Source organism: Petromyzon marinus, chromosome 1, assembly GCF_048934315.1.
Source record: "Petromyzon marinus isolate PM22_M1 ecotype Great Lakes invasive population chromosome 1, UKy_Petmar_22M1.pri1.0, whole genome shotgun sequence".
Taxonomy (NCBI): domain Eukaryota; kingdom Metazoa; phylum Chordata; class Hyperoartia; order Petromyzontiformes; family Petromyzontidae; genus Petromyzon; species Petromyzon marinus.
Genome location: NC_133667.1, coordinates 19,438,585 through 19,453,619, shown reverse-complemented (window position 1 = coordinate 19,453,619; position 15,035 = coordinate 19,438,585). Strand labels below are relative to the sequence as shown.

General features: G+C 45.7%; 1 protein-coding gene across 2 annotated transcripts in view; it reads left to right on the top strand.

Annotated features, from left to right (window-relative positions):
- The window catches only part of LOC116950242 (thrombospondin-3-like), a 102,118-nt gene that overhangs the window by 42,041 nt on the left and 45,042 nt on the right, over positions 1–15,035 (top strand). For both annotated transcript variants that reach the window (XM_032968020.2, XM_032967933.2), the window contains exons 5-9: positions 3,887–3,922; positions 5,893–5,975; positions 8,091–8,142; positions 10,922–11,088; positions 14,728–14,868. In XM_032968020.2, the coding sequence (XP_032823911.1) occupies positions 3,887–3,922; positions 5,893–5,975; positions 8,091–8,142; positions 10,922–11,088; positions 14,728–14,868 (479 nt within the window). The remainder of the gene's footprint in view (positions 1–3,886; positions 3,923–5,892; positions 5,976–8,090; positions 8,143–10,921; positions 11,089–14,727; positions 14,869–15,035) is intronic.

Here is a 15,035-nt window from a genome sequence, read left to right as displayed (position 1 = left end):
ACGAGCACAATCAAACTACTTTCGATATAGCACATAATTACTCATAATAAAGGTTTTTGGGTTAGATCGCGTTATTTATAAATGTGTCGTAACCCTCCACCATCCGACACGGCCAATCAGCAAAAAGTGTCACGTTGACAAAAGACAAAAGAGTTCACTACTTTAGCCCACCGGTGTCTTGAAGAGTGGATTCACTTTGCCACTTTTTTGCTGATTGGCCGTGTCGGGTGGTGGAGGGTTACGACACATTTATAAATAACGCGATCTAACCCAAAAACATTTATTATCAACAATATTAGTCGCGCAAGCCTGCTACTTGTTAAACTGACACATGATTACTGATGCTGTGCGTAAGACTTCGAGCACTATACCAACATGCCTGTGGAAGGTAATAGCGGCGTTCGGGATTTGCAATGAAAACCTCCCAAACCCCGTGGCAATTGCTGACAATGTGCGCATGCCGTTCCAGTTGGGTGCGATCAGCGCACTCTGTGTTTCCACCGTGGACGGCTGTGAACGGCCAATGACTTTGTCAATTCACTGCTGGATGAGGATCCCTGGGGGTTATTTTTTTTTACTGCACTACACTTTTCCACGCTGGTGGGTATGGGTGAGTGAAGGCAGGGCGAATAGACGAGGACGCATAGAAGTAATGTACAACAATGACGCGCTGCCTTCTGGAACCCACAAAACGGCCCTGCGGCAGCCTATAGCACCAGCCGTGAATGGTTGTCATCAGTCCAATCACCATCCATGGTGAGTCTTGCTTGCCTTTGGGATATTCGATGTTATTGGGTGTATTCGCGTGATTTGGTTAAAGCAGCGCTGCTCCGTGACCCGGTGCTGTCGACAAGAGCCCTCCGTGAACACCGTGGGCCTGTTCGGTGGCGTTACAGAACATTGTGTGAAAATATTGTGATGTTGCCGGTGGCTTGTGGGCAATGAATAATAAATAAGTACATGTATAGATCAAATTTGACCACGTTATTTAAAATATATGCAATAGGCAGACATTGGAAAAAGCAATATTTAGCCTCAACTTGAAAAGTAATGGAACAGATTGCCGCTGTGATAAGAATGAAGGTTCCCATTCAAGATTGCAATCGGTAAAATATCGTGTGTGTGTGTAAATACTGTACACACTACATTTGTAAATACTGTAATTACATCTCAGTTTGCTCAAGGGAAGAGGTATAAAAATGTGATGGTGTTGATTCGATAAGCATCATAGGATCAAATCAGGTCAGGGAGAGCCTTGGCAGAAAGGGCAGTGCAGTTCCATGCAGTGCCACGTGAATGCACCAACATCTGTGTCCTCTTCCCCACAGAATTCGTTTCCCTTCATGCGCAGTCGCTTAGGATGCGGCCACATTTAGTCGCTTCATACATTCGAATTGCATTGTATCATCTCCTCTATTACAATGGGGGTTTGGTAACGACAATGTAATCGAGGGACCGTATTGTCTTGGTATGTCCTGAGACTTTTGTTTTTAGCCAAACTTGCATTTTGTGTTGACACATCGGCAGGAATTTATATACTTTTGCAATTTGTACTCATATACTTTATGAATATTTATTTATTTTAGTGACTTGCCTACCCTTTCTCTATCTTGCTATTGTCTCGTTTTTGCGTGTGTTGTTTGTTGATATAACTTGTTGACCCGGCCTCTACTGGACATCTGTGAAAAAGAGCTTCAAAGCTCATCGGATTCCTTCAGTCGAAACAAACATTCCGAATAAGGGGACATCAACGCTGTTACTGTTATTTAGTTTAGCTGTGAGTAATCTTAAGGTTTAGGGTTTGAGAAAAGACAATGGCATAAATTTCGATTTAAAGCTTTCGTGACTGCAATGATTCATCTTCTTTGGTTCTTTCTTCATCACCTGATGAAGGCCGCTTGTGTTGTGGCCGAAACGTCGTGAGAATATTATTGTGTTATTTTATTTTATCAATTTATTATTTTATTCTCATTCTACGTGACTTTACCGAAAGAACCAAAGAAGACAATGGCATACTTTGGGCAGCATGTCTCAGAGTCGATATCTCAGTGTCCCCTCTTGGATCGTGCTTTTGGAGCTGTGAGCAGCTGCAGCATTCGAACGGTGCCCACTGGCTTTGTGGCGAACCGTGCCAACAAGCAGGTGCTCATTGCTCGCCCTGGGCAGCAGTGCCCCTTATCTCAAACACTGACATTTAGTTTTGCTAATGTTGCTTTGCATGTGGAACGCGTACAGCCCGTTTGACGACCCAATGCTGTATGAAAGCCTCCCCCCACAGTGCGGAGAGCGGAGGGGGGGGGGTTATCATTCTTGACCATGCTGGTTATTTCATTTTTTTAAATTATTATTATGGATAGCCCTGTTATGGCGGATTAGTCAAAGTGGGGGGGGGGGGGGTACAAAACAACAGTGGATCTTGTGGCACTGCCCTCTCCTGCCCACCATGCCTAACCACGCCTGCGTTAGTCCTTAGTGGTCACCCCTCCGAGCACTATCCCGGCTCCAGCCTGCTTAGCTGCGGAGATGTGGTGGGATCAGGAACATTCTAGGTAGTTTGACTATTGGTGCACGTGAGAAAGCATATTCACTTTCTAATATTCAATATAACTCCGTAGAATGTTTAAAACATTTAAAGTTATTGTGAATAAATACATTTATTTGGTTAGAAAGTTGTAAACAATTGCATTCATGCTCATTTTCAAGACTTTTGTCCAGAACAAATAATACCAATGAGATGTTTTCACTCTGAAGCACATCCGCATAAAGCTATCTTGAAATACCCGTGAATGTAGATGTGGCAGAAATCCAACTTGGTTTTGTTGACATTAATGACCCTGCAACGATTGCAAACCCCCACCGCTACGTTTGTGTAATGATGCAGTAACAGAATGTCATGGTTACAACCAAATGCAATGCAGTCAGCAAGTTTCTCATATTTTGCGTGGCATCCCTGACTGTGCCGAATCCATAAAACACAGCCACTCATTGGCAAAGTGGCTTCAAAGGGATTGCAACCCAGGACTGAAACCCGTGGCCTCGGGGGTTGTGTAATTATGGGAAATTGGCCACTTAGCTAAAAAAAATATGAAGCTTCATTCATATTTAAACAACGTTAACTATTAGAGGTAAGGCACATCGTCATGTGATAATTTAAAGGAAGTTACGACCCAAAAAAACAAAGTAGCTTAGTTTTCTGATAAATGCATTCCTGGGCTGTCTGATATACACTGTAAGCTTTTGTTACTTCGGGATAAAGACTGAGGCTATGGTCATTGCACATCATAGTGCTCCAGTGACATCGCTTCAACATCTCTCTTGTACATCAACAACAACAAAAGTCAACACATCCATCAATAACAGTCACCTTAAAAATACACATTTGATAGGCAACGTTTCGGGCAATGACCCTCCATCTTTGCACAAGCACGTACTTTACATCACTGCAGTGATATCACCGGAGCGCTGTAACGGTGCTCCTTAGTTGTAACTTTAAAGCCACAAATTTGTGTTGGACACACTGGGATGCAGGGTCCATGTTTCTATCTACAAGACAAGCGTTACTTGGTTTGTGAGTTGTAGCTTCCTTTCACTCAGGTACAAAATTGTAAACACAATTAGACTTGTCGTCTTTACATTGATGCATTTTAGCAGCTTCAAATGTTGCGATGTTCGTGAACTGCCTCGTTTTTTTTACTTTATTTGTTGCAGCCATGGAAAGAGGACTTTTATAAATGTGTTAATCCGATGCTGTATTATATGAATATAAATATGAATATATTATATCCTTTGAGGCTAGTTTTCAGTTGCTAATAACCTCGTGTTTGACAAACATTAACTTGTTTTATTGGAGTTGTTCAGTGATTGTTTTGTTTTTCCTCCTTTTTAGTTAATGGTGCCAACATCTTAAGCGTATCATTGCTGGGTAAGTTATCTCACTGATCATGCAAAGATCCCCTTTATAGTCTTAACAGACTGTCGGAGCAAGTGCTGTTAGAGAGCGGCACCTATGAAGGCCGGCACGGTGCACGAGGGGGTGGGTGGCCAACACCACGCCCGTCCACCTTTGTCTCCTTGGTCGCTGATGTTTACACACCATACCAGGTACTCATTTAAGGCTGAGTAGACCTAGGGGAGGCCCAAGACTGGTACTACTGATGAGTCCTAATGAGGATGAAACTGGTCTACAGTTGTCTTGTTTCGCTGCTGCCCTTTGGTTGGGATGGCTACATTTTCCCAACTATTGTGAGTTGGTGACCTAAACGCCAAAATAGCCACACACTCGGGTCTTTTGAGCTGGTGATGTGGATACAGCCGAGAGATTTTGTACGTAAAATCCACACCTTTGTGTGTTGTTAAGTCGAGATTCACAACAGCAGTCGGCATGACCATCTTGATAGTGTTACACTTGACAAAACTGCTGTTCAGACTATGAGTATACACCTACAAAACCTACAGCGAGGCAACCTCCCAATTGCTGGCTAATAAATCAGTGTTCTGCTTGTTTATTGCGATGCATTTAAATGTTAACATCTGTTCAGAATTTTTTGTCATCATTTTAAAAGTATTCAAGTTATTCGAAATATGCTTGCATATTTCGGCTCATGACCTGCACGTTGCTAAAAAAGAAACAGGATAAGCGACACTTTTTTACGGAGGTTTTGAGAAGCAGAGTTCCTATTGTTTTTACGAGTACAATTAACTTCTAGTGCAGCCACAGAATCATGAGATGGCGTACCGGTTTTGTTTTAGACTCCAGTCCTGTTATCTTGTGAAGGCGGTACAGAGCAAGTGGGCTCCACCCGTTCCCTTTCTATGGGGTAGAGTTACCCCCGGTCACACGTGGGTTTTACCTCCGGGTGCTCCGATTTCCTCCCACATGTATAAACACTTGTTAATTGAATTTTGATTTAAAGCTTTGGTGACTGCAGTGATTCATATTCTTGGCTCTTTCGGTAAAGTCACGTTGAAGGGAAACAATAAAACACCTGATGATGACTGTTCGTGTTACAGTCGAAACGTCGTGAGAATTGTATTGTTTTACATAGATTTTATTGTTTTATTGTTTCCCTTCAACGTGACTTTACCGAAAGAACCAAGAATACTTGTTAATTTGGTTGATGAAACCTTAATATGTATACAGAGGACCGCCAGATATTGGGAATTTGATGCCGGCACGCCACTCTGCTAGCTTCCCGATTGTCAGCGGTTCCTCGCGCCTCTGACTCGCTCGTTCTCTTCGAGTCAGTGAATACCGTACTGTGAAGTGAATAATGCTTGGAAAGATGTGATTTTTTTCAACGGTTTTACTTAACTTGACTCCTGTGTCGTGGTCAAATCTTGTAATCAAAATGTAATCTACTTCCTGTTGTCCAATCAATTCAAAAGTTTGCACACGTACTCAGATCCGGTGACAATGCATGCCTGTATCAAAATCCGCATCAATCCATCAATTAATTAGCTACTTTTAAGCAATTAACATTCCATATGGACGCCTTATTATTTATATATATATTTGCATAGGTCAAAAACGCTGCGGTCCCTAAACTCTCGAATCGCCTCGCCCAAGAACCAGGCGCCACGTGTCTCAGGCGCGCCAGTTGTGAATAAAACCGTTGTTTAAAAAAAAAAACTTTTTAAAAGTAGTTTTTGCTTGTTTTTGGAACAATTACACTTCTTTCCACTGAACAACCGAACCGTGCCAGGGCCATGCCAAGTCAGATGCCTTTTGAAGCCAGCGTATCGCCATTTGGTTCATGGCACGGCTCGGCAAATAGCCAGTGGAAAACCATCAATATTGTAAGCACCCCCACACTGGCTTTCGCTCGGATCTGGCAGTGGACAAAGGGTGTTCACGTATTCTTTTACTTTTCCTGTCTCCTCCGGGACCCACAGGCGAGCACATGGCCCAGCTGGTGGCTCAGATGACCCTGTTTAACCAAGCGATGCGGCAGCTGAGCCAGGACACGCGTGACCAGGCAAGCGGCGCACAGCACGCGTGTCGGGCGCGGTGCTGCCCTCACAGTGTACCTCATCGCTACGCCTCACTGCCCGTCGTCAGGGATATGGACTGCCGAGAGTGTGCGTGCATTGTGAGCCAGCGTGTGGGTGCTGTTATCCGGACAACCTAAGACTCAATAATATAATAATAATAGGGTTTTTCCCCTTTTTTGTGGCAACAAAACTGAAACCTTTTGACGAGGATTCATGTCTGCATTAACCACAACACCTGCAGTCAAAATGCAAGCAAAAAACATACTATGATAATATATGCATTGTCCTTGAAACTGATTGGGTCCACACCAAGGGACGGCTTTCTTTATGCTTGATCCATCAGTCTATGGGTCTTCTGAACCAATGTTTAACGGCAAAATTTTGTTCATCAAGAAAACTGAAGACCAATATCGCCTTGGTGAATTAGGCCTGTTAAACAAATTATACTGTGTTTTCAAATGTTATGACTAAGAGGATTTTGCTTAAGCTGTGGGGTCCATTCAGCACAGAACGTTACATTTGTAACACTCAATATATGCTGTTATAGAGAATCGTGGGTAACATAAACAAATTCATACACAAAATACACGTGAAATAACATATTTTTGTCAGTTCATCAACCCATGGACCGAATGTCCCCAAGGGCTATAGGCTGATGGACTAAACACATTTTTTTATTCATCCACAATTTTATTCCACTGATGCTCTTAATGCTCCGTCTAGAAATTGAGATACAGTAATGTATATCCATTCACAATTCCTGCACAGTGGTGAATAATAACACTGTGCTGTGGAATAGCCCATGTAAGGTGATATCACAGAACTACTCCTAAGATCCCTTCAAGTGACCCCTTATCCACCGCAGGGGCGCTCCTCTTCCTCACAAGATGTTTAACACGAAACTTTTATTATTTTAGCTCTCCAACCTGGCGTTTTGCCAATTTGATTTGAAAAAACAAAGTTAACACGGCGATTTTCGTGCAGGCTTTAGAGATGGGGCTAAGGCCATGACCTCACTACACTTGAGAACCTGGTCCAGCGATAGACGGCTTTAACCCAGATTGAAGCCAGGTTATCAGCCACCGGCATAGTGTCCTGACTTATAAGCCACCTGGTTATGTTTATCTGGACAAGTGAAGTTGTATTCTTGGTTCTTTCGGTAAAGTCACGTAGATAGAAAACAAAATTCAAATTAAAAGCAAAAAAACCTACGACGTTTTGATCGCAACACGATCAGCGGTCTTCTTCTCCACCTGAAGAAGACCGCTTGTGTTGCGATCGAAACGTCGTCGGTTTTTTGCTTTTAATTTGAATTTTTGTTTTATATCTACGTGACTTTACCAAAAGAACCAAGAATATGAATTCCTGCAGTCACGAAAGTTTTAAGTCTAAATTTAAGTGAAGTTGTGTTTGTTTGGATTGTAGCTCAGTCGGCTCGCTCCCAGTTTAAAACTAATTTAAACTATTATCTAAACTATTTTCTTTATTTCACCAGGTAAGGCCCACTGAGCCATATAGCTCTTTTTTCAGAAGCAATCTGGCCACAAATGATAGCTCAACGAAGTGGCTTATCACGTGGAAATTTAGAGCAGCCAAATACTCTAAACGAATGTTGATTCTAAATTTAGAGGGAAAAAACCAGAGGACCCAGAGAAAAAAAACACACGACCACGGGGAGAACATGTAAACTCCAATTATATAGCTGTCAGGGTTGGAATCAAACCGACGACCTGCTGTATACCAGGCAAGGTAGTTAACATCTCGCCACCTTGCTGTTAACCGATTGCAATGACTTACGTGTACATCATCAGTTTTTCTTCTAATTCCGTTCTGAAGTACGTGTAAATGGCCATGTGGAAGGGCGTGTGGCACCGTTTGGCACCAGATATCATAGAGTGCGGTCGTGTCACTACAGTTCTCTGAAGTGAGTGCAATGTCTTTAAGAACAACGGTGCTGTGCCTTTCTAAATAAAATTAACCCTAACCGCTTACACGTTCCGATGTTCGGCAGTGAACGGGACCCACCCTGCCACTTGCAGACGTCTCGGAACGAAAAAGTGTTGAGTCATCGAATGAAATGGAATGTAATCATTTTTCAGATCAAGGAGACAACGCTACTGAGGAATGTCATCATGGAGTGTCAAGCGTGCGGTGAGTGAACGTCGCCCCTTTATCTGAGAATTTGCTCCACGTACTTTATTGTTGAATAAGTTGTCTGCTGGAACAGCAGTAATTTACTGAGGTTTAAGTGTATTGTACCTTGTGCAGGCCATCTGTACTCTAGATAGAGAATATTAATCGTGTGTTAATCAAGTGATGCTCTATGAAATGTTAAGCCAGCTATTGGAAATGGTACATTAATTTAATGGACGTACTCTTTTCTTTTTGTTGGAAAATGTACGGATATTCCATTTTATCGATCTAGTTCAAACCCCTAAATCATTTATATAGCTTTAACAATGGGTGAAAACGCATGGACATCCTGTATACGCTATTTGGGTTAGTCAAAAATGTCCTAGCATATGTGCATGCAAAGCCGTCCATAGCTTACGGCGAATCGGGGTGAAGGTCCTGGGCCCCGTGCTTTGGGGGGCCCCCCGCTTCATCGGGGGGTCCACACAGCAGCGTGATTTGCCCCGGGCCCCACACCCCCTCCTATGGATGGCCCTCTGTGCATGTCTATGCGCGGGTTGTGGGTGTGCGTGTGTATATGTTGTGTGTATTTTGTGTGTGCGTGTATATGTTGTGTGCGAGTGTATGTGTGTTAGTGGGGAGCGGTAGTGTAGCGGTTAGCGCTACGCTGCGCTATGAACCTGGCGGACCCGGGTTCGATTCCCGCTCACGGACAACACCAGTGACCGATTATCTGAACCGGTCCTGGGCCCTCCCATAGGTCGACTCAGCCTGAAATGAGTACCTGGTGCGGTGTGTAAACATCGTCACTGGGGAGACAAAGGCGGTCGGGCGTGGTGCTGGCCACTCACCCCCTCGTGTACCGTTCTGGCCTTCATAGGTTCTCGCTAACAGCACTTGCCCCTACAGTCTGTTATGGCTTTGTGTGTGTGTATATATATGGTGTGTGTGTGTATATATATGGTGTGTGTGTATATATATGGTGTGTATATATGTTTTGTGTGTGTATATATGGCCTGGCACAAGCGTTGTGGTGACGTCACTGCCACTTAGTGGCGAATGGCGGTTGTTGTTGTGTGTGTGTATATGGTGTGTGTGTGTATATGGTGTGTGTGTATATATGGTGTGTGTGTATATATATGTTGTGTGTGTATATGGTGTGTGTGTGTATATGGTGTGTGTATATGTTGTGTGTGTATATGGTGTGTGTGTATATGTTGTGTGTGTACAGTGAGGGAAAAAAAGCATTTGATCCCCTGCTGATTTTGTACGTTTGCCCACTGACAAATAAATGATCAGTCTATAATTTTAATGGTAGGTTTATTTGAACAGTGAGAGACAGAATAACAACAAGAAAATCCAGAAAAACGCATGTCAAAAATGTTATAAATTGATTTGCATTTTAATGAGGGAAATAAGTATTTGACTCCCTCTCAATCAGATGTCTTTTATACAGGTAACGAGCTGAGATTAATCTCAGCTCGTTACCTGTATAAAAGACACCTGTCCACATAAGCAATCAATCAATCAGATTCCAAACTCTCCACCATGGCCAAGACCAAAGAGCTCTCCAAGGATGCCAGGGACAAGATTGTAGACCTACACAAAGCTGGAATGGGCTACAAGACCATTGCCAAGCAACTTGGTGAGAAGGTGACAACAGTTGGTGCGATTATTCGCAAATGGAAGAAACACAAAAGAACTGTCAATCTCCCTCGGCCTGGGGCTCCATGCAAGATCTCACCTCGTGGAGTTGCAATGATCATGAGAACGGTGAGGAATCAGCCCAGAACTACACGGGAGGATCTTGTCAATGATCTCAAGGCAGCTGGGACCATAGTCACCAAGAAAACAATTGGTAACACTATGCCGTGAAGGACTGAAATTCTGCAGCGCCCGCAAGGTCCCCCTGCTCAAGAAAGCAGTTTGCCAATGAACATCTGAATGATTCAGAGGACAACTGTGTTGTGGTCAGATGAGACCAAATTGGAGCTCTTTGGCATCAACTCAACTCGCCGTGTTTGGAGGAGGAGGAATGCTGCCTATGACCCCAAGAACACCATCCCCACCGTCAAACATGGAGGTATAAACATTATGCTTTGGGGGTGTTTTTCTGCTAAGGGGACAGGACAACTTCACCGCATCAAAGGGACGATGGACGGGGCCATGTACCGTCAAATCTTGGGTGAGAACCTCCTTCCCTCAGCCAGGGCATTGAAAATGGGTCATGGATGGGTATTCCAGCATGACAATGACCCAAAACACACGGCCAAGACAACAAAGGAGTGGCTCAAGAAGAAGCACATTAAGGTCCTGGAGTTGCCTAGCCAGTCTCCAGACCTTAATCCCATAGAAAATCTGTGGAGGGAGCTGAAAGTTCGAGTTGCCAAACGTCAGCCTCGAAACCTTGATGACTTGGAGAAGATCTGCAAAGAGGAGTGGGACAAAATCCCTCCTGAGATGTGTGCAAACCTGGTGGCCAACTACAAGAAACGTCTGACCTCTGTGATTGCCAACAAGGGTTTTGCCACCAAGTACTAAGTCATGTTTTGCAGAGGGGTCAAATACTTATTTCCCTCATTGAAACGCAAATCAATTTACAACATTTCTGACATGCGTTTTTCTGGATTTTGTTGTTGTTATTCTGTCTCTCACTGTTCAAATAAACCTACCATTAAAATTTTAGACTGATCATTTCTTTGTCAGTGGGCAAACGTACAAAATCAGCAGGGGATCAAATACGTTTTTTCCCTCGCTGCATGTGGTGTGTGTGTGTGTGTTATTTTCACGGATGAAGGCTTCACGGACGGTGGGGACGCCCCGCGGTGGTCGCACTGCAGTTCCACCTCATGCTTCCCCGGCGTCGACTGCACCGAGGCTCCCGGCTCAGCGCTCGGTTTCACCTGCGGCCGCTGCCCCTACGGCTTCTCTGGCAACGGCACGCACTGCGCTGACATCGACGAGGTGTGGGTGTGGTTCCCGGGGTTGGGGCCCGGGGTCAGCTTAGCCCCAACACCCCGGGAGAGTGTGCGCCTGTGCCTCTGTCTCTGTTGTGTGAGCTCCTCCGGCAGTGCAAGGCTGCCCTATTTTTTGTTTGTTGGGTCACGTACACCGCACGTCCCAGCCAATGCGTGCCTAAATGGATTTTGTTCGGCCGGATAGAGGGGGGCTAAATGAGCGCGGCACGGGCCGGAGAAGAGGTGGAGCTGATGCGATGCAGGAGGATGTGGAGCTGAGTGGACTTGGCTAACGGCTTGTAACCAGCGGTGTCAAGGTCGGCCTCCGTGGAGGAGGCTCGTGAAGGACGCTGCTGCTTCTGTGCAGTTGGAGGCGGTCACCCTCCAGGCAACGAGGGAGGGCAGAGGAGTGATGCTCTCACAACAACGAGCGGAGCGCCGGGCGGCTAAAGCACAGCGAGTTGGCAGAGTAGGGGGCACAGGTGGTGCATCGGCCAGTCATCTCAGTCATCTCAGTCGGTCGACCCATGGCACCTGGGTCTGCCCCATGACCTCCTGCCGGCAGGCGTTCGACATTTCACGTAGCCTTAATGTGCACCTAGCCTGGCACAAGCGCCGTGGTGACGTCGCGGCCACTTAGTGGCGAATGGCGGTTGTTGATTGTGTGTGTGCCTGTGTTGTGTGTGTGTGTGTCTGTCTGTGTGTGTGTTTGTGTGTGTCTGTGTGTGTTGTGTGTGTGTGTTCTGTGTGTGTGTTCTGTGTGTGTGTCTGTGTGTGTCTATCTGTGTGTGTTCTGTGTGTGTGTTCTGTGTGTGTGTTCTGTGTGTCTATCTGTGTGTGTTCTGTGTGTGTGTCTGTGTGTGTTCTGTGTGTGTGTTCTGTGTATGTGTCTATATGTGTGTGTGTCTGTGTGTGTGTTCTGTGTGTGTATCTGTGTGTGTGTTGTGTGTGTGTGTCTGTGTGTGTGTCTGTGTGTCTGGGTTTAACCAGACCAGATTGTGTGAGGAGCTCACAGATCCTTGAAAGATATGGACACATTCCCATCAGCGAACTACTCCAGCAGGCAAGGCTGCGTTGGCTGGGTCATGTAGCCGACATGTCCAGCCACCGCATGCCCATGGAGCTTCTGTTTTTCCGCATAAAAGGGACGAAACTAGCATGGCACGGGCTAGAGAAGGGTGGGCTGATGTGGTGTGGGAGGATGTGGAGCTGATTGGACTTGCCGTTGACTGGTACCAACACTGCCAAGATTGATTTATTTGGAGGAGGCTTGTGAAGGACGCTACTGGGCAGTTGGAGGCAGTCACCCTCCAACCACAACCAAAGGCGGATGAGCGACGCTCACAACGACAAGCGAAGCGTCAGGCAGCTAAAACGCAGCACGTTGGCACAGAGGAAAGCACAGGTGGTGCATCTGACAGTCATCTCAAGCAGTTACCCATAACACCTTGGTCTGTCCACTTGTCAGCGAGCATTCGACAATTCGCGTGACCTCAAATTGCACCTGGCCTGGCACAAACGACATGGTCACGTCACTGCCACTTAGTGGTGAATGGCGGTTGCTGTATTGTTTAGTTTTTTTTTGTATCTATTGCATGTTTGATTATGTAGGGAGCTGTAGGTTCATTAGTTAGCACGGCGGACGATGAATCCAGTGACCTAATTTCCATTACTGGCCACAGCAAACATTCGTAGCGAGTGACAGCTAAGCCAGGCCTGCTCCTCCATTAGGCTAGCTTAGCCTGGTGTGGTGTGAAAACATCAGCACCCCCTGTGCCATGTCGGCCTTCAAAGGTCCTCGCTAACAGCACTTGTTCAAACAGTCGATATGGCTCTGGCTGTGTGGGGGGATCGTTGTGTTTGTGTGAGAGAAAGAAAGAATGTTGATCGTGGTGACCTGGGTTCGATTCCTGGAAGTGCGCATGAGCGCAACGTGGTATCCCGGTGCGTAAAAATGTACGCAGTAGTGGCGAGATGTTAACTACCTCGCCTGGTATTCAGCAGGTCGTGGGTTAGATCCCTACCCTGACGTCTGCATATTTGTAGATTGCACGTTCTCCCCGTGGTCGCGTGGATTTTTCTCCGGGTCCTCCGGTTTTTCCCTCCACATTCAGAAACATGCGTTTAGAGTGTTTGGCTGATGCTATAAATTTCCCCGTGATAAGCCACTTCACTGAGCTATTATTTGTGGCCAGGTCGCTTCTGAAAAACAGCTATATAGCTCAGTGGGCGCTACCTGGTAAAATACAAATAGTAAAAATAATAATAATTCTGGGTTTAGTTGGTATACAGCTCATAAAACACATTCTTCCAGTGACTCTTTAGCATGTGCCCAATTTCTGAGGATATTTACATTTATATTGACCTGATTTAACCAAGGAAACAATCTATGAGTCTCAAGACTGTTTTTCAGGAGAGTCGTGCATTCAGATGTTTGGTAAATGTATTAGCGAGTGTGAGGAAACAGAAGACTAGGAGGGGATAAAGCTCAAAGCTCGACACACATGGATTATGTAGAGCCATCTTCTGGGAACCTCAGCCAAGCCTACCGCGCTCAACTCTACTTAGCTTCCAGGATCTTATGTGATTTCTTGCATTTAGGGTGATTTGGCCTTCTTGAATGTATGACTCAGCAGGCTAAGCTTCAAGGCCAGGCAGAATGCATGCCAGATTTTTGTTTTTATAGCTAGAGCACTGTTATAATGTGAATCTGGAATGGTCCTTGCCGAGTTTGGCTCAGTATAAAACGGGTATCTTGTGTGGGGTGCTGGCATCAGCAATGGGGGGACAAAGGCAGTCAGTCATGGTGTTGGTCTCATCAACCACATTTGTGTCAAGATGGCCTTAATTCGTGCTACCAACACCATGTGTCCCAGCAATTTATTTGAATAATTGTGGTCTCTTTATGGAATCTGTAAATGTCCCGCTGTGTATTGGCTCTGCAAGAAAATTATCAAAGCAAGGCTTCCTGGTTGGACCATGTAGCTGATATGTGCACCTACCACTTGCCCAAAGGACTTTTGTTTGGCCAAATGTGCTGGCTCATCTCGTTGCTGGCTGCACTTTTCATTCATGGACCGTTAGCCAGAATGAATTCCTCACTGAAAATGTCCCGAGTTGCCGGTAGATTGAAAAAGGCGTGTGACTAGTAGCCACAGCCATTAGCAAGAGGTACTCCGGTCATGGTGTACCAGGTGTGGAAATAAATTCTGTGTCGCCAAACCCAGACAGACCTGGCTAAAATTAAGCCCTAGCTGTAAGTACGACTGAAGATAAACAGGGGTGTGCCAGCAGCAGTGACGTCAATAGTCCAGAGCGGGCTGAAACGGATCGCCGCCTTTTAGTCTTCACAGTGTGAATGCTAATTGTGTGTTGATGCGCGTGTGTTAACGTGGGGGGGGGGGAGTGGTGGCGCAGCGGTTAGCGACGCTGAGCTACAAACCCAACGAACCCGAGTTCAATTTGCACCAGTGACGATTATCTGAACCAGTCCCGGGCCTCCCCTAAGTTGACCCAGCCTCAAAATGAGTACCTGGTGCGTGTTGCTGGCCACTCGCTAACAACACTTGCCCCAACAGTCCGTTAAGGCTATACGGGGGGGGGGATCTTTGTCTTTGTTTGGCGTGCGGGTGTGCGTGGGCCACAGTGCAAGCTTGCCAGCCCGTGTTTCGCTGGCGTGCGCTGCGTGAACGCGGCGCCGGGCTTCTCGTGCGAGCCGTGCCCGGACGGCCTGGCGGGGCCTCTCCTGCAGGGGGTCGGCGTGGAGTTTGCCAAGGACGCCAAGCAGGTACCGTCAATCATCTAATAAATATAGCACTATGTAACACGATTTTTGTTCCTGGGTAGTAAGCGTGTTATTTTCTAATTGCTCATGCCTCAAAAGTATAGAAAATTACTATTATTCCCCCCCCCCCCCGAAAAAAACTTTGCTTTTGGTAACATAAAAATGGTTTA